General features: G+C 43.6%; 1 protein-coding gene across 10 annotated transcripts in view; it reads left to right on the top strand.

The window, feature by feature from the left end:
* The window catches only part of SNX29 (sorting nexin 29), a 559,610-nt gene that overhangs the window by 258,531 nt on the left and 282,652 nt on the right, over positions 1–18,427 (top strand). For all 10 annotated transcript variants that reach the window (XR_003623948.2, XR_003623947.2, XR_009005356.1 and 7 more), the window contains one exon: positions 14,887–14,993. Coding sequence is in view for 7 of the 10 variants with exons in the window: in XM_057528881.1 (XP_057384864.1) it covers positions 14,887–14,993 (107 nt within the window). In the remaining 3 variants the exon portion in view is untranslated. The remainder of the gene's footprint in view (positions 1–14,886; positions 14,994–18,427) is intronic.

Below are 18,427 nucleotides of genomic sequence, written 5' to 3'. Positions count from 1 at the left end.
AAACTTGTGCTCATGTATTGCTTTTGAATTTATAATGAAATGGGGAAGAGAAAATAAGTAGTCACATCCACGATATCAAGGTTTCCTGCGTTTTTTTTTTTTTCTGGGACGTGGCACCGCATCGGGGGAAAAAACCCCAGCATCCTGGAGAAGAACAAACCCAGGTTGTCTGAGGCTGGCTCAGGCTCTGCCTCTGGAGTCCTGACTCCTGTGTGTCTGTGCCAGGCCCGAGCTCCCACGCTGGAGCTCCTGGGCAGAGGTTGTAGCATCGTGGTTCAGATAGCAGCCTCAGAACGGGAAGGCGGATGCTGCGTGCCCGCGCACGTGCGGTGCTTGCCGTGGTGCCAGTGCTTGGGAAGCATCCAGTAAGTATGAACTATCGTTATTATTGTCTTCTCCTCTTGGCCAGTCGCCCAATTCCTGAAGAGTTACACGGGCCAAGTGAGAGAGTGAGTGGGTACACACCTTGGCGAGAGTGCAAACTGTCTAGAAATGTAATGGATTATCTGTGACTTGTCGGCTGGGTTGGATTTATACCCTGTTAATGTCCCAGTGGTATGGTGTATGTACAACAGGGGCAAATATTAAAATATTAAATATTAATATGAAAATATTAAAATGGATTATTTTTCCTGCAGTGATCATGTGTTACTTTTATAATTTGAGAAAATAAACCTGTGAAAGTAACAAAGAGAAAACATAACCACAAGTTCCGAGAACCACGCTAAACGTGCCTCGTCAGCTGGATGGCATCTCCAGTAAGAGTGGCAGATCTTTGCTGACTGATTTTCTTGGTACATTGATACACTCAGACTCAAAGAGGTGTCTGTCCGCCCGGAATTATCGAGAATCTGATTTATGCCTCATTGGATTCTGGATGTTTTGTGGGTTCAGAGAAACAGGATGGAGCCTTTGCGTTTTAGGAGCTTCTAGTCTGGGTAGACGGTCAAGGTCACGATCTGATGTTCTGTGAATTACCTGACAGCTCCCACCACCATCGCCATGTATGCAGCTTGTTTTCTGCACCGGGCCTCTGCTAGCCGCTTCATCTCTTTTCTCTGGGAATCCTCCATTGTTGCCCTGCAGGATGGGTGTGATTATCCCCTCTTTACCAAGCAGGAGACTGGGCTCAGGGCAGCTGAGGACCTTGCAGAAAGGGGCCCAGCTGGCATTTGAACCCAAGTCAAGCACTATGCCTTTTGCACTGTTGTGTCCTTCTCATTCTGTTGACACATTTCCTTTTTTTAAAACTGCACCACATTTGCCTGTGGGATGGTGCAGAGTCCTAGGGACCGAGGCAGTTCACAGAAATCTTCCACATGGGCTTTTGAAATTCCAAGAGCCTCTTCTTAAGGGCAGGTTGTACAGTGATTTCCTAAGGAAGGTTTGATGCCCGTAAACCCAGGGCTTACAGATGAACAATTCCTGCCTCTGATAAATGTGGCATTGCTGCTGTAAGAATGAATTGCAGAAGTCACACGTGCTTGTTGTTCCGAATAAAATGATTCAGAGGTTTAGAGTGAAAACACTGATTGTTATCTACTGCTCTCCACACCCAGGTGACCGGGGTTAACAGCTCGGGTTGGCCCTGTGTCCTTGCTCAGACGACCAGTAGACGTCCAGCTCGTGCCTTTCCTCCTCCCTCCCTCCCCTCTCCCTTCCGCCCAAATGGAAGCACATTACACACATTTCTGCTACTAGTGGAATTCTTGAACCTAGATATATCTGTTTTGGAATGAACAGTTTTGTAAACAACATTTGAAGCCGTCCATGTCATCTTGTCCCATTGCTGACAAGCTGACCCTCGTGGGTCTGTAGAGCGTGGTCAGGTCCAGAGTTCTGTTCAGCAAACACTTTTGCACCACTTAGATCACGGCAAGAAATTGCTCCGTCTGGCATGCCCAGCTGCTTGTTTTATTCCAGCAACAGAGTGGTTTTCACTCTCAAACTGCTTTTCACTTAGGGGGAGAAAGACATCTCTCAAGTTTCCATCAGAGCCTCTGCTAGGCTGCATCACATGAGCAGGTGAAAATGTGGTTGGCGAAGGGTGTGATGACAGTTCTGGTTTTATGCACCAGCCATTCCCAGCTGTCCCTGTGCATGTGTTATATATTTAGATGATCCCTTGGAAGAGAGATGTGGCATCTACACAGGCGAGCAGATTTCTCTGGAAAGGCCTAGAGGAGATGGAAACTTCTAATGAAAGGACTTTCTGATTTGAAAAAGAAGGCAGACTCTCACTTTATATTTGCCTTTAAAAAACTGTCATATCTTTAGTGCTTGGAGCGAGAATATAAAGTAGCTTGTATTCTTTTGTTTAATCCTCACAAGAGGTATTATTATCCCCTTTTACAGATGAGGAAACTGAGGCTCAGAGACTTGAAGTCATGTGCCTATGGTCTCACTCTCCTTAGTGACAGAGCTAAGGTTTGAATCCAGGGATGCACTTGTGTCTCTGTCCACACTTCTGTACTTCTGATCATGTATATAATTCTTTGTCTGTTAGAAAAACAGTATCCCTCTCGATCCCATGGTTCCTGGTCCTGTTTTGAGGGATACAGACGAGCGTGCACCCCTTGGATAGACGTTGTTGGTGTGGATGTCACGTGCTAAGACACTGTTGGGTAACATTTTCTTAGCTTGGCTATCACGTGTCCCCTGATTTTAACCAGAGAATCATCTATCTGTGAGGTGACTGGGTGTTTATCAAGTTTTTGGAGAATCAGGTTTCAGCTTTCTGGAGAGTTTGAAATTTATAGTTACCTGTGAGCAGGCAACCAAAAATGTAAGCATGTGTATGTTTGTGTGTGTGTGTGTGTGTGTGTGTGTGTTTGATGCATGTAGGGAAGTAGGTTTCCTCTGAGGTTTCAGCATGTGGCCTGCGAAGTCTGTCACAGGTGGAAATTGGTGACACAGTGGCCAGTAGGCTCAAGAGGTAGGGAGGCAGTGTGGTGAGTTGGGGAGAGCATGGGGCTTTGAAATCAAGCAGACTGGGGTTTGTAGTACGGTGTTGTAAAAGAACCCACGCCTCCATTTCCTCATCGTTGCGGTGGAAATACCGCACAGTGGTATTTCGAGCCGGATATGAGATGATATGAATCATCGGCTCATCGGGCTCCGTAAACAGTAGCTTTTCCCCTTTCTTGCTGCCTGTAGATGTTCTGTCTGTGCTGCAGCCTGAGACCATGGCAGGGAGGTGGAACCTTTTCCTGCTCCAGTTGGGGGCGGCCATTCCTTTTCCATGCCACGATCTCGTCTGTTTCACCACCTTCTTTCCCAAGTACTATGGCCTGGCTTCTCATGGGAGACTCTAGGTTGAATCAAGATTTCTCAGTTTTGGGGGACTCCCTTCCTCAAGGTCGAAATTAGCTGACTAGCAGCCAAAGTTCATTGGTTGCCCCATCCCTAAAAAGCCTGAACATGTTCAGCGGTAACTCAGACAGCCCTGCCAGAAGCTCTTCTGAGAGATGCCGGAAACTTGCTGCCCTGGTGACACCTGGTTCTGTGACGCTGGAGCCGTGCAGGGGCTGGTGGCAGTGTTGGGGTCCCTCTGTCTGCGTTGTAACCTTGGGGCGGGGAGAGAAACCTCTCAACCTCTCCTTAGCTTTTGGGCCTCATGAATGCCTGCTGGACGAAGGTCTGAACCAGAGAGTGAACGACTCTCCCTTAGTTACTCAGCTGCTGACGGGGCTGGGGCGGGAGCGTGCTGTGGGGGAAGGAACATGGGCTTGGGTTTCGTCCTGAACCTCCCCTTTGGTACCTGTCTGACCTTGGGCTAGCCCCTTAACGCCTTGGAAACTCATTTTCCTGGGTTAATAATATCTACCGTGCACGTTTATTGTGAGAACAATACATAATATAATAATGTGCTCAGCAGTGTGCCTGGCGAGGCAGAAGCACGGTAGAAGGGTGACCCCAACAGTAACAACATCTGTACTCCTGGCTGCACACGGTGCTGAGTGCTTCGCCTGCATTGTGGTGTTTCATCCTGTGGTTCTTTGGGGTTGGGGCTATTACTGTGACTATTTTACAACAGGAGGAAACTCAGCTTTCAAAGGTAGGTGGTCTCACCTAATTCTATGGTTCTTATCCTGATGCTCTTGTCTCCTAATTTTGTGTCTCCAACCCTGACCTCTCCCCTAAACTCTAGACTCACGTGTTTCTGCATTTTTGATATTACCTCTTAGACATGGTTGTATCAAACCTAGCTTGTCTGAAAACCAAACTCCTGGTGGTCACTCGCCCTGCTCTTTCCCCAGTCTCCCCTGCTCAGTCAGATGATGGTTCCATTCTGCAGGTTCCTGAGGCCAAAAATCTTGGTGTTACATTGACTCCTGTCTTCACCCAACCCCACATCAAATCTGGCTTTTCTTTCTCGATCTCTTCTACTGCTTGTCACACCCGTTGCTGTCCCCATGGTCCAGGCCAGCATCATCGCCCCCTGCCTGGACCACTGCCATAGCGCCCTAACCAGCTGTGTGCCCTGGATTCTCTCGGAAGAAGATGCTGCTACAAAGTTAGGGGCACAGGAGGTGCCCTGGGGGATAATGCCTGTGAAATATAAAGGGGGCAGGCAGCATCGGGCAGGGAGAGCCTCAGATTTGGATGCAGATTTAACACAGTTTTGCCCACCCACCTTGGTGGGGAGCTCTGCGCAAGGATTGCTCATTAGAGGGGTCCCACATTGCCCCGAGGTACCTCTCTGTGCTCAGCCACTGGCTAGGGCTGTCCTGGAGGAGTAGCGCATCTGGAAGGGGCTGCAGCTGGCGGTTGTCAGCTAACTGCATTCCTTGCTACTGGTAGAGCAGTGAGTTCTCCCTTGAAGGGAGACCTGAGCTGGGTACGTCCCCAGCCACTACACCTCTCCTCGCAGCTTCCACACTTGCCCCTTCATAGAGCCAGTAGAATGATCTTTAAAAAAAATAAGTCTGATAGTACCACCTTTTGTTCAGAGTCTTCCAGGGGCTTCCTGTTTTGCTCAGAATAAAATACCATAGCCTGCAAACCCCTGCCATCTCCTCTGTGGTCTCATTTCCTGTCGATCTCTTCCTCATGCATTATCCTTAAGCCACACTGGCCTTCCTACTGTTCCTGGAACACATTAGGCCTGTGCCTACCTCAGGGCCTTTGCACTTGCCATTCCCAGGATTGCTCTCCCCCCCCCAGGGCTTTGCATGGCTCACTCCCCCACTTTATTCTGGTCTATGCTCAGATGGTACCTCCATGGTGAGGCCTTTCCTTATACTTTATATAATTGGTATTTCTCCACCACCATGCTTTAACCCTCCCAGAGCACTTCTTACAGCCTGACATATTAAAGAGTTATTTTCTGACTCCTCCCACTAGAGTGTAAGCCTCATACTGGCATTCCCCACCGCCCCCCTCCCCGCCCCCATACATCCCTGTATTAAGTATCTAGTGTCTAGTACCTGGCATGTAATGAATCTTAAGTAGCCAGTTGTTGAGTGAAAGGATGCAACACTTGCCCAAGGTCACTCACTGCTGAGTGGTGGGGCCAGACTTTGCACCTGATATCTGTCTGATTGCAGAGCTCACACTGTCTCATTCACCATGCTCTCCCCCTGCCTCAGCGAGTGCTTGGAGGACGGTAGATGCTGTTATTATGAAGACTGTTTCCTTTGCTTGAACAAGTGTGCGTACCTGCTGTTTTGTAAGGATCACAGTCACCTTACCCAGGAGGAACTGTTCTCCTTTGGAACCTGCACGTGTCCCAGATTCCCATCACACCAAACCCAGCCCCCTGTTATAGGACCTGGCACACCTCCTTTTGTGTATTAGAATGTTCAAGGGAACCATCTCTGAATTTTAAATGGTTCTTTATCCTCTTTCACCACCAGCATCTCATACTGTTTGCATCCGGGTCAGGCTAAGCTTGTTCAAATTGAAAGCAAAACAGTAACCTTATCGTACTGTTTGCCATGCTGCTCTCCATGGTATCTGAAGTTTTGCTTAAAATAATTTAGGCAAAACCCCCCATGTGTTCTCTGGTGCTTTGCCTGCTAGTGAGACCAGCATAGTGTCTGCTTATTTCAGGTGACTTATCACAGACGCCTCGGCAGGCAGCAAGGAGGTGAAAAACTGTGTCATGTTCCCTAAGTTTCATTTAAACCTGCTATTGGTGCTAACAAACCCACAGCTCTTCTGGAACATGAAAAATAGTTCTGATTTAAAGTCAGTGTCTTTGTGCTTCTACCAAACACAGTTTCAGTGTCTATTTGGATTTAAAGAGAGAAGGCTTATTATTTTTGCCAAATTTTTTCCATTTGGAGTCTAACTTCGATAATTATGCCATCAAGGAAATACCGGAGAAAACTGCTGACTACTCAGAGTATGTACAAGTGAATAAAGTGTAGATGTTCCTGTGAATAATGTGGATATTCACTAGGTTGCTTGGGTTATGGGGCATTCTGTGCTAGACAGACAATGTAGGTAGCTTCACCTTTGGCACAAACCTCAGCTGGCCAGACTGAGTTCTATATGGAGGCTCCAAAGTGCTGTGTAAGATGAAGCAATATCATTGTTTTATTTATATGAGAAGCCATTGTGTATAGATGTAGCTTTCAAATTTCGTTTAGCAAATTAAATATAGCCCTTACCCGGTTTTGCTTTTGGACCTGTGTTTATGTTTTGGTCTTTTCAACACAGTGCCCTCCCCGCCCATCCTCCCGGGATACGTTCCAAGAGCCCAGGGGATGCCTGAAACTGCCCATAGTACCACATCCCATGTATGCTGTTTTTTTTCCTGTACTAATGGGCAGGTCGTATATACAGCATTGGATACTCTGCCCAAAGAGGTGAGTCACATCCTGGGCAGGACAGAGCAGGGTAGCGTAAGGTTTCACCATGCTACTCAGAATGGTGCATGATTTAAAACTTACAAATTATTTATTTCTGGAATTTTCCATTTAATATTTTTGGACCACGGTTGACCACAGGTAACTGAAACCGTGGGAAGTAAAATTGCAGATAAGGTGGGGGGTGGCTACTATACAGCTTAAGTTTCTTATCCATGGTTGAAATATCTAACCATGTGGGTGAAAGTTTCTTTCTGTCCTGTTGGGGACCAGCAGCTGCCCTCTTCATGCAGTGCTTGAGCAGGGCAGAAGGTCAAGTTCTGAACACTTTCAAAGTAACTCAACATATGGACCGAGATTGTTAATGAAACAATTTTAGGTTTAAGATGGCATAGTCTTGTACTCTGGAATTCAGAGTGAGCTATTTTGGACACGAATAGAGTTGCCTCCTGGGCTGTTAAGTTGTCTGTCTTTCTGTTCCAAGACTAATAGATCACTCTCAGGAAATAGGTATCTTAAAACAACAACAACAGACTTGAAGTGTGATCATCACAAATGTTTGTATCGGGTGTTCAGATTTGACCTGCAGAATTCAATCGCAGTTGGTCCTCTCCAAGTTGATTGGTTTACTGGAGGATGTGCAGAGTGTGTGAGATGGTGCTGTGAGCTGCCATTTGTGGCTCTCAAATGACTTGGCGTTACTCACACTTTTATTATGCTGTCTTCCTTGAACGCCTGAATGTTCTCTTGCTCCCGAGGCAGATGAAATCTTCTTGACTTGAAAATACACAAATCAGATGGTGGTGCTTGTACAAACTTCAGCTAAAGGGACAGCTGACTTCTGGTGCCTCGCCATAGCTCACGTTGCCAGTAGAGAGGCGGGGAGTGTCTAACCAATGAGATGGCTCCCCTCACTTTCCTAATATTAATCTATAAGCTATAGAGATACATCTTTATCCACTCATCTGTTGATGGACACTTAGGTTGCTTCCAGATCTTGGCAATTGTAAATAATGCTCCTATGAACACTGGGGTGTTTGTATCTTTTCAAATTAGTGTTTTCATTTTCTTCAGATAAATACCCAGGAATGGAATTGCTGGATCATATGGTAGTTCTATTTTTTTTTTTTTTTTTTTAACCTGAAGTCCTCAGAGGAGCCTTTTTTTTTCTGTGCGAGGACTTTCTCTAGTTGCGGCGAGCGGGGGCCACTCTTCATCGTGGTGCGCAGGCCTCTCACTATCGCGGCCTCTCTTGTTGCGGAGCACAGGCTCCAGACGCGCAGGCTCAGTAGTTGTGGCTCACAGGCCCAGTTGCTCCGCGGCATGTGGGATCTTCCCAGACCAGGGCTCGAACCCGTGTCCCCTGCATTGGCAGGCAGACTCTCAACCACTGCACCACCAGGGAAGCCCGGTAGTTCTATTTTTAGTTTTTTGAGGAACCTTCATACTGTTTTTCACAGAGGCTGCAGCAATATATATTCTTGCCAGCATTTGTTATTTGTGGTCTCTTGATGATAGCCATTTTGATAGGTGTGAGGTGATGCTGCATTGTGGTTTTGATTTGCATTTCAATGATGATTAGGAGCGTTGAACATCTTTTCGTGTGCCTGTTTGCTATCTGTATATCTCTTTTTGAAAAATGTCTATTCAGATCTTCTGACCATTTTAAAGTCGGGTTGTTGTTGTTGTTGTTTGGTATTGAGTTGTATGAGCTGTTTTTATATTTTGGATATTAGCCCCCTGTTGGTTATATTATTTGCAAATATTTTCTCCTATTCAGTAGGTTGTCTTTTTTGCTGTTGTTTATGGTTTCCTTTGCTGTGCAAAAGCTTTTAAGTTTAATTAGGTCCCATTTGCTTATTTTTGCTTTTGTTTCCTTTGCCTTAGGAGACAGATCCAAAAAAAATACCACTGCAATTTATGTCAAACAGTGTTCTGCCTATGTTTTCTTTTAGGAGTTTTATAGTTTCTGGTCTTACATTTAGTTCTTTAATTCATTTTGAATTTATTTTTGTATATGGTGTGAGAAATGTTCTGATTTCATTCTTTTACATGTATCTGTCCAGTTTTCCCAGTACCAGTAATTGAAAAGACTGTCTTTTCCCCATTATATATTCTTGCCTCCTTTGTTGTAGATTAATTGACCAAAAGTGCGTGGGTTTATTTCTGGGCTCTCTCTTCTCTTCCATTGATCTATATGCCTGTTTTTATGCCAGTACTGTACTGTTTTGATTGCTGTAGCTTTGTAGTCTTGTCTGAAATCAAGGAGTGTGATGCCTCCAGCTCTGTTCTTTCTCCAGATTGTTTTGGTTAAATGGGGTCTTTTGTATTTCCATACATATTTTAGAAGTATTCTAGTTCTGTGGAAAATGCCATTGGTATTTTGATAGGGATTGCATTGAATCTGTAGATTGCCTTGGGTATTATGGTCATTTTAACAATACTAATTTTTTCAATCCATGAACACAGTGTATCTTTCTGTCTGTTTGTGTTATCTTCAGTTTCTTTCATCAGTGTCTTATAGTTTTCTGAGTACAGGTCTTTTGCCTCCTTGGTTAGATTTATTCCTAGGCATTTTATTCTTTTTGATGTGATGGTAAATGGGATTGTTTTTTAAATTTGTCTTTATTAATAGTTCATTATTAATGTAGAGAAATGCAACAGATTTCTGAATATTATTTTTATATCCTGTAACTTTACTGAGTTCATTAATGCGCTCTAGTCATTTTTCTGGTGGTATCTTCAGGATTTTCTATGTATAGTATCATGTCATCAGCAAACAGTGCCGGTTTTACTTCTTCCTTTCCAATTTAGATTCCTTTTATTTCTTTTTCTTGTCTGATTGCCGTGGCTAGGACTTCCAATACTGTGCTGAATAAAAGTGGCTGGAGTGGGCATCTTTATCTTATTCCTGATCTTAGAGGAAATGCTTTCAGCCTTTCAGCTTTTTATTTTTTATTTTTTATATTTTTTCATTTTTTTATTTTTAAACATTTCTTTAATTAATTTATTTATTTTTGGCTGTGTTGGGTCTTTGTTTCTGTACGAGGGCTTTCTCCAGTTGCGGTGAGCGGGGGCCACTCCTCATCGCAGTGTGCGGGCCTCTCACTGTCGCGGCCTCTCCCGTTGCGGAGCACAGGCTCCAGACGCGCAGGCTCAGTAGTTGTGGCTCACGGGCCTAGTTGCTCTGCGGCATGTGGGATCCTCCCAGACCAGGGCTCAAACCCGCGTCCCCTGCATTGGCAGGCAGACTCCCAACCACTGCGCCACCAGGGAAGCCCCTCAGCTTTTTATTTAAAAATTAAAAAAATTTTTATTTCACCAAATAAAATTGAGTTTAGTTTTTTAAAAAATTGAGCTTTTGTACATAGCCTTGTGGTAAAGGACCTGATACTTCTAGCCACCATCTTCCCCCATTTCCCACTCCTCACAAGCAACTGCTTCAGACTTTTTTAACTGATTGTTTTAGTAGTTACCTTGATATCTCTGAATGTGTGTCTATTGCCACTTGTTGATTTTTTAGTTGTAGGTGTTGTTTATTGATTTCTCATTGTGGAAGATGAAAGGTAGCATTCTCTGATCCTCCGTGCCCTTGAACTGTGTACACACACAGACAGACATATACACACACACACCCTCCAGCTGTCGTATAATCTAGCACAGTCATGTAATCATTTTGGTTCGATCCATGATCCATGATTACATTATTATGACGCTGAAAATGCTCTCCACATTTGAGCCATGAGATACATGATTAGTATTTTTAGACAACTTGTAAATTTCTTTGAAGTTAATAATTATCTGTTTTGTTTTTTAAATTTTGTTGGTATTCTGCATACTTATCACTAATTCGACTTCAAATTTTCCCTCAGTTATATAAATCTCAGTGTTTTCAAACAGTTGAGTCATCAGTGTCATCCTGAGGCAGTCTCTTCTGGGGTCCTCTGACCTGTAGCTGGAAGAAGCCTGACTACTCAGTGGGCCTGTACTCTCCAATTCACTCCTCCTTTATTGAGATATAATTCATATACTATACAGTTCACCCCTTTAAAGTGCACAGTTCAGTGGTTTTGGTATATTCACAGGGTTGTGCAACCATCATTTTCTATTTCCAGAACATTTTTGATCACCCCAGAAAGAAACCTGATACTCATTAGCAATCACTCCCCATCACTCCTTCCTCCCAGCCCTTGGAAATCAATACCGCTCTGGACATTTCATGGAATCATGCAGTATGAGGCCTTTCGTGTGTGGCTTTTTTCACATAACATCATGTTTTCAAGGTTCATCCATGTTGTGGCATGTGTCAGTACTTCATTCCTTTTTAAAGCTGAATAGTAACCCATTGTATGGGCATACCACACTTTGTTTATCCATTTATCCATGATGGCCTGCAGGTTCTTCCCACTTTGGTTATCATTAAGAATTTTCTCAAACTCACTTTTGTGTTGGATCTCCTATATCTTGGCATCTCTGTCTTCCTCTTCCTAGATTTCTTCTTTTCTTTGGGTGGGAGGTAAAATTTTTGAGAGGTTGCATGTCTGTAAATGCCTTTACCTGCTTCTCACATGGTTTGGCTTTGCAGATCATTCCAGGTTGGAAATAATTCCACTCAGGACATTGAAGATTCATTGTTTTCTAGCTTACAGTGATGCTGTTCAGAAATCCTATGCCATTTCTGATTTTTTTTTATCCTTTGTAAAAATTCTGCTTCCACTCCAGGAGTTTGTACCCTCTCGTCTTTGTCTCCCGTGTTGTGGAATTTCACTGTGAGCACGTGAGCATCGCTTATCATCAAGCTTATCCTCAGTAGAGCTCTTCAGCTTCCAACGCTCATGTCTGATGGTTCTGGGACATTTCTTGAATTATATCTTTGACTTCCTCCTCTCTGTGTTATTTTTTCTTTCTTGAGCTCTTCTCATTTGGTAATTCTTGATTTCCTTTTTTGTTCTCCATTTTGTCATCCTCTGGCTCTAGTCTCTAGAAATTTCTTTACCATGTATTCCTTATACACGGTATTCCATTTTTGCTCTCATAGTTTTGCTTTCCAAAGGGCTTTTATACATTCTTTGTGTTCTTTTCAAGTGTCTCCCTCTTCCCGTTTCTCAACTGCACCTTCTTCTCTCTCTCTGGGAGTATTACCGGTAGTTTGCTTTTGAAGTGTTCTTCTCACTTAATAATTTTTCTTTCCTATGTGTTGATTTCTCTATTTGTTTATTCTGGTCCCTGTCTTTCATCTTAGGTGCTTGCCTCAAACGTAAGGTGATTTCTGGCTGTCTTCTCAGATGTAAGAGTGGGGTACTAAAACACTGATTAAAAACTATCTCAGATCATTTCTTGGTGGGGTGAGGGGCTGTGCCATTTTCCCGCAAAGCCTCCCACATTGAGCCCTTTCCTCTTTGGCTGGTAGATTCCTAGGAAATTACTTTCTGTTCCCTTGCTTAGAGGTATATGCCTGCTGCCTGCTGCTCTGGGAGTGGGGAGGGAAGAAGAATGGAAAAACTTCAAAAGTTCAGTGTGCATTATTTTTACCTCTGTTTTCAGTAAGATACCCCTACCTCAACTCAGGCGCAGCTACTGTTTTTTTGGGGTTTTTTTTTTTTAACCTTTTCTGGAGAATAAACCCCTAGTCTTCTGCTAGTTGCTTCTTAAGGCAGGCTTTTATCCCTTCTTTGGACTTTTAGCTGGTGTTCACTCCCGCTCCTAGAAGTGTCTCGTGTTAGCAGTTTATGCAAGTTTTTCATTTTAATCAGATTGTGTTTTGCAGTTGCCCACTTGTAGCTGAGAATGAAATTTTCTCAGGTCTGTCAGGTTCCTCACCAGTTACCTACCTTCTTCTCAGCTTCTAAAATTTTGTTGTGTTTTCTCTCTCATTCTCTTTTTCTTTAAAGGTGGTGCCTTTAGAAGGAATTATTTTTAATTGGTATTTTAATGAGATTTTGAGAGGTTGTGAAGGTAAATTAACATGTTCAGTCTGTCAACTTTAACAGGTTGTTACTGGGTCACTCCTTGCAGTAGTGGCTGGAGCTATAGTTACTGCTGGGATGGAAACCACTTAGGGTTTTATTCCAGTATGTTCTGTATCGTCACTCAGGGGCCTTGCTACCTCCGGGGCCCTGACCAGCTGTGGCCTGATGGAGGCTCCGTGAAGGGCTGAAGGTGGAGCTACTGGTCAGTTCAGGCCCAGCAGCGAGCCCCATTTTTGCTCAGCTTTTCCCCGTGTTGACTTCTCCCTCAGTGCCTGACCAAAGCCCGTGTCTCTCGAATCCCAGTCACTGGGGGGCTCACCTTAGCTTCCTGTTCTGCCTCACTGCCGTCTCAACACACTTGATGGGGCATCCAGGAGTCTCATCTCAGGACACACAGGCATCTGCATCTGCATCCCTGATGCTTGTTTTCAGACGTGGGGTGAATCCATAGTCACACTACTGGGTCTTCTTAACTGCTCGTGCAGGAGTTCTCCACTGCTCTTCTTCTCCTACTTATCTTGGAATTATCTGGCTCTTTCCCAGTTTTTATCTTTTTACTCTTCTCTACAAAGTGAGCATATGTGGGTATATACCTGATAGTAGAAACAATGCATCTACTGTGCTAATTCTTTTTTTTTGTTTTTTGATTGAAGTATAGTTGATTTACAATGTTGTGTTAGCTTCAAGTGTGCAGCAAAGTGATTCAGTTATACATATATATATATATTTCAGATTCTTTTCCATTATAGGTTATTACAGTTCCTTGTGCTATACAGTAGGTCCTTGTTGTTTACCTATTTTATATAAAATAGTGTGTATCTGTTAATCCCAAATTCCCAATTTATCCCTCCCCTCCTTTCCCCTTTGGTAACCATAAATTGGTTTTCTTTGTCTGTGAGTCTATTTCTGTTTTGTAAATAAGTTCATTTGTATCACTTTTTTAGATTCCATACTTAAGTGATATCATATGGTATTTGTCTTTGTCTGATTTACTTTACTTAGTATGATAATGTCTAGGTCCATCCACGTTGCTGCAAATGGTATTATTTCATTCTTTTTTATGGCTGAGTAGTATTCCATTGTGTATACGTACCACATCTTTTTTACCCATTCATCTGTCAATGGACACTTAGGTTGCTTCCATGTTTTGGCAATTGTAAATCATGCTGCTATGAACATGGGGGTGCATGTATCTTTTCAAATTAAATTTTTCTCTGGGTATATGTAACTCTGTTTTTCGCTCATACAGCTTAATATAAAAAAAAACAAACAACCCAATCAAAAAATGGGCAGAAGACCTAAATAGACACTTCTCTGAAGAAGACATATAGATGGTCAACAGGCATGTGAAAAGATGCTCAATATCACTAATTATTAGAGAAATGCAAATCAAAACTACAATGAGGTATCACCTCACACCAGTCAAAATGGCCATCATTAAAAAGTCTACAAACAATAAATGCTGGAGAGGGTGTGGAGAAAAGGGAACCCTCCTCCACTGTTGGTGGGAATGTAAATTGGTGCAGCCACTATGGAAAAGGGTATGGAGGTTCCTTAAAATACTGTGCTAATTCTTGTGCTGACCTGAGAGTCAGTATCTCATGAAGATGTCTTTGCATTGTCATTGTGCATTGGTTTTAGAGTTTTTCCAGAAGCTTCCTTGGTTCTAAATGTAATCTGAGCCCCGTTACCATTTCACTTCAGGCTCTAGGCAGGCGCTATCTCCTGGAAAACTTTTTTGTTGGAGAAAAAGAAATTTGACCAGTATAAAAGATGCAAGTGTAGGCTCTTATATTTGCCAAAGCATTGTCCGTTTTCCCCTGAAATGGAAAGTAGCTACAAGATCGTTCCCCACACTCCTGTGCATCTGGCTCTAGGACAGTTATTGCTGTTCTTAAATACAGCTTATCATTTGATTTATTGTACTTCTGTGAAAATGATGCAATGCTGAAGTAATTAGTAATTGTGATTTTTTTTTCTCGTTTAACAAGAGCTTTCTCTCTGGAGAAGCCATTTGGAAAAGAAGAATTTTTTTTTTCAACTGGGAGAATTATTTTTGATTACTATTAAAATACTTATGGAATGTCTTTCTTTTTCTAAAGTTGTACCAAATCTTTGGAATGTTGATGGAGAAGTTACAGTTACTGACCAGAAGCCGGGAGAAGTTGCCGAGGAACTAGCAAGCTCCTATGAAAGAAAGCTCATTGAGGTAAGGGTGGCAGAGTCTGCGTTTCTTCCCAACATTGGCTGCTTTGGAGACTTTTCAGACATAGGCCCAGCCTGTTAAACAGATGTTAGCAAAACAAGCAGTCACACACTCCGCCTCCCACAAACAAAACACAAAATGATAAAACCATTGTAATTGATAGAGAAAAGTAAGAAAGTAAGATGTGGTTCTTTGAAATATATCATTTAATTAGAAACCTGTGGCAAGGAGATAAGAGAGAAAACGTGAAAAATAAGAAAACAATTGTACCCTTGGGTTTGGAGAATATTCAAAACAGAAGAGAATATCACATACAACTTTGTGCTGAGAAATGGGGAAATAGGGATGAGATGGGCTGTTTTCTAGGATCGCATTCAGTATCAAAATTCATTGAAGATGACGCAGGCTACCTGAAGGGACCAAAAAAATCTGTGGAAGAAAGTTATAAAAGTTAAGAAAGGACTGTATCCCAAGAAGGTAGCAAGCCTGGATGGTTTTATGGTGATTTTCAGGACACCCTTCAAGGTGTATACAAAAGCCCTTCGCTATTTATATTTTCTTAGAGCATTTTTTATCTATATCTGTACCTTGGTTCAAGTGTGTATCACTCCAGTATAAAAAATCTGACAAAGATAGCAGAAACAAGAAAAGTATAGACTGGTAGCATTTGTGCATGGATACATAACAATTCAAGAAAGGTATCGCTCTGTCAAATTCAGTCATATATTAAAGGAATAACATATATAAAAAGTTAAAATGTATTTAGGATTTCTAAGATGGTTTAACATTAGGAAATTCATCCATTAAGTCCACCCATTAATAAATCAAAGGAGAAAAACCGGATATTTATCTTGATAGGTACTAAAATGTCCATTTGGTAACACTCATCATCGATATCTGATAAAATATTCTTGGTAAATGAAGAATAAAGGTCCTTTTTTGGTATGATCAAATGTTTTTGTCAGAAACCATTAATTATCACCATACTCAATGGTAAAGCTGGGAGAGTAAGTTTTTGATTAGGTAACTAATATATATACAGGTGTGTGTATGTGTTGTGGTGATCCAGTGGTGGTAGTATTTATTACAAGTCATGTACGTTTGTGTACATACACACATAAAAGTATACACCTATACTTAGTACTTTCTAAATCTTCTATGGTGAGTAAGTTTTATTTTTGGAATCAGAAAAACACCCACAGTTGCCGTGGAGACGTGCCTGACCTGGGGTGGGCTTCAGGGATAGGGCCTTTGAGGAGCAGCCCCTGAGCTTGTTCTGGTTCAGGCTGCCATCCTTGTAGTCTGTTTCCTCTGTCTCTAAATGACCTCGAAAGAAGGGAGCTGACTTTAGAAGCAACCTGAGTTCTAACTCAGGTGAGCTCAAGGGAAAGCAAGCCAAGGTCTTAGCCAAACAGGCAACTGGGGGAAGAGTTAAAAACCGGGATGGGAGGGCCTGGGCACGGGGGAGGTGGTCCCTGCGCGTCTCTGCCCACCACTATGCCCATCCGTGGACCTTCATCCAGAGGGATCATGAGACCGGAGTTGGCTGTGGCAGAAAGCCTGGGTGGAGAGGGGAGTGGGCCCCTTACCCTCAGAACTGTGACAATCCTAGTGGACTCCGGGTCTCTGGATGGCAGAGACCCTTTCATCTCTGTATTCTCAGTGACTGTTTGTTGACAGGCGGTGAATTTAGCTAAATAGCCCTTGAGTGAAAGTATTTGAACTTCTCCTGGGACAGGGATGGCTCCGGTTTGCTGAATGAAGGAAGGGCTGCTGAGCTAGGAAGGGTGAAGTGTTCTTACCAGAGTGAAAGGGGGTTGGGAGCTTCTGTCCCTTCGGGGGAACCAGGGCGAGGTGTCCACTTGTAAGGATGTGGTCAGACCCGCACGGCTTAGAGACCAGTGCACGTGTCCCTGGATTCCGTTGGGTGCCGGGCCTGGGGCAGCGATCTGGGGGGTTGGCATGCTCATCAGAAACTCGGAGGGGCTTGGGAGGAAGTGACGGGCTGCTTGACCCACTGAGGAAGCACCGTAGTTCATTCATGGCCCGGCTGCTTGGGTGGGTGGTTGGTTCATTCAGTGTTTGTTGGGTGCCCTGTCACCACCCATTTTGACCATGAGAAAGCCTCACCACCTCACTGCGCTCCAGCTGCGATGTGCGGGGAAGATCCAGGTGTGATGTGAAGTTACTGTCGGATCCCCTTGCGTCGTTGCTCTTGTTGCCTGTGAGAGAGGTAGCTGTTGAACTCCCACATCAGGGTAAAAGACTTCTCTTGCCAGCCTTAAGCCTTCTTTCACATCCTTCTGTGATCCTCTTGCCCTGGGAGCAGTGGAGTCAGTGGCTGTAGTCAGCCAGCTGGGAGAGAGGTGAGGTTGAAGCAGGGATGGTCCTCCAGGGGCATTTACTACGCCGCACTGATTTTTCATTCTGTTTTTGTTTGCAAAGTGAGATCCTGTCAATGATCTCTCATCTCTGAATAACATTAGTGTTTCATTTCACCATGACTTTTGCCGAACCCTCTTTGTTGGCATTAATCAAACCCATTCTTCGTGATGCTCGGCTGTCATTTTATTAATGGGTTGGTTTTTACCAAGAAAGAGTTGTAAACGTGTGTTGGAGTGGAGTAATAAAAGGATGAGGGGGAAGAGTTGAGGCATTGCTCTTCCCATTTCGAAAGGGCAAAGGAAGAAAAAACATATCATTTTAAATAATATGACTATTTAAAATACCCCAACAATTGAATGACTCTTCTGTGATTCATCCCAACGAAAAGGGAGTTCCTGAACCTTCTTTCTCTAGGTGTCTTTCAAAGCATTAAAACCATTCCACCCACCAGCACACATACACAGCACGCTGCACGGACAGCTCAGAACCCAAAGCAACACCATATGTAGTAGCTGGTGAGAATCAGGGGCCCAGGACGGGAAAGACTGTGCAAAGATTGTTCCTGACACCCTGTGGTGGTCAACTTTTGAAAACAAGAGGGAAAAGAGAATTCTGGCAGGTGTAGGTTAATCTGGCAGGGAAAGAACACTGCTATCAAAACACTCATTATGTAAGAGCCGCTGTAATACTAGCAGCTAGCCGTCAGCGCACACTTTCAATTCTGGTTACTGTGCTAAGTCTTTACGTCAAGTCGATGAACTCTTGCAATCCTCAGCAGGGTTCCTTGAGGGAAGTTACTGTTCACAGATGGGGTTTTGAGGAGTGAAGTAGCTTGTCTAAGATTTCTCAGCTGGTAAGAAGCAGAGCTGGGTCCGAATCCCTCAGGCCATCTAGCACCAGAGCCCAAACCCATCATCCTGCTGTGTTCTGGAAGGCCAGGCTCAGTGAGAAAAAGAGACATCTAAGAGAAGGGCCAGTCACTCGTCCCATTTGAGAGAATGCATGGGGGGAGGTGAGGGTTGCCAGCAGTAGCTGACAGAAACATGGCACGT

Source organism: Balaenoptera acutorostrata, chromosome 15 (genome assembly GCF_949987535.1).
Source record: "Balaenoptera acutorostrata chromosome 15, mBalAcu1.1, whole genome shotgun sequence".
NCBI classification, from domain to species: Eukaryota; Metazoa; Chordata; class Mammalia; order Artiodactyla; family Balaenopteridae; genus Balaenoptera; species Balaenoptera acutorostrata.
Note: the sequence above shows the minus strand (reverse complement) of the source record. Positions and strands in the feature narration are given on the sequence as shown.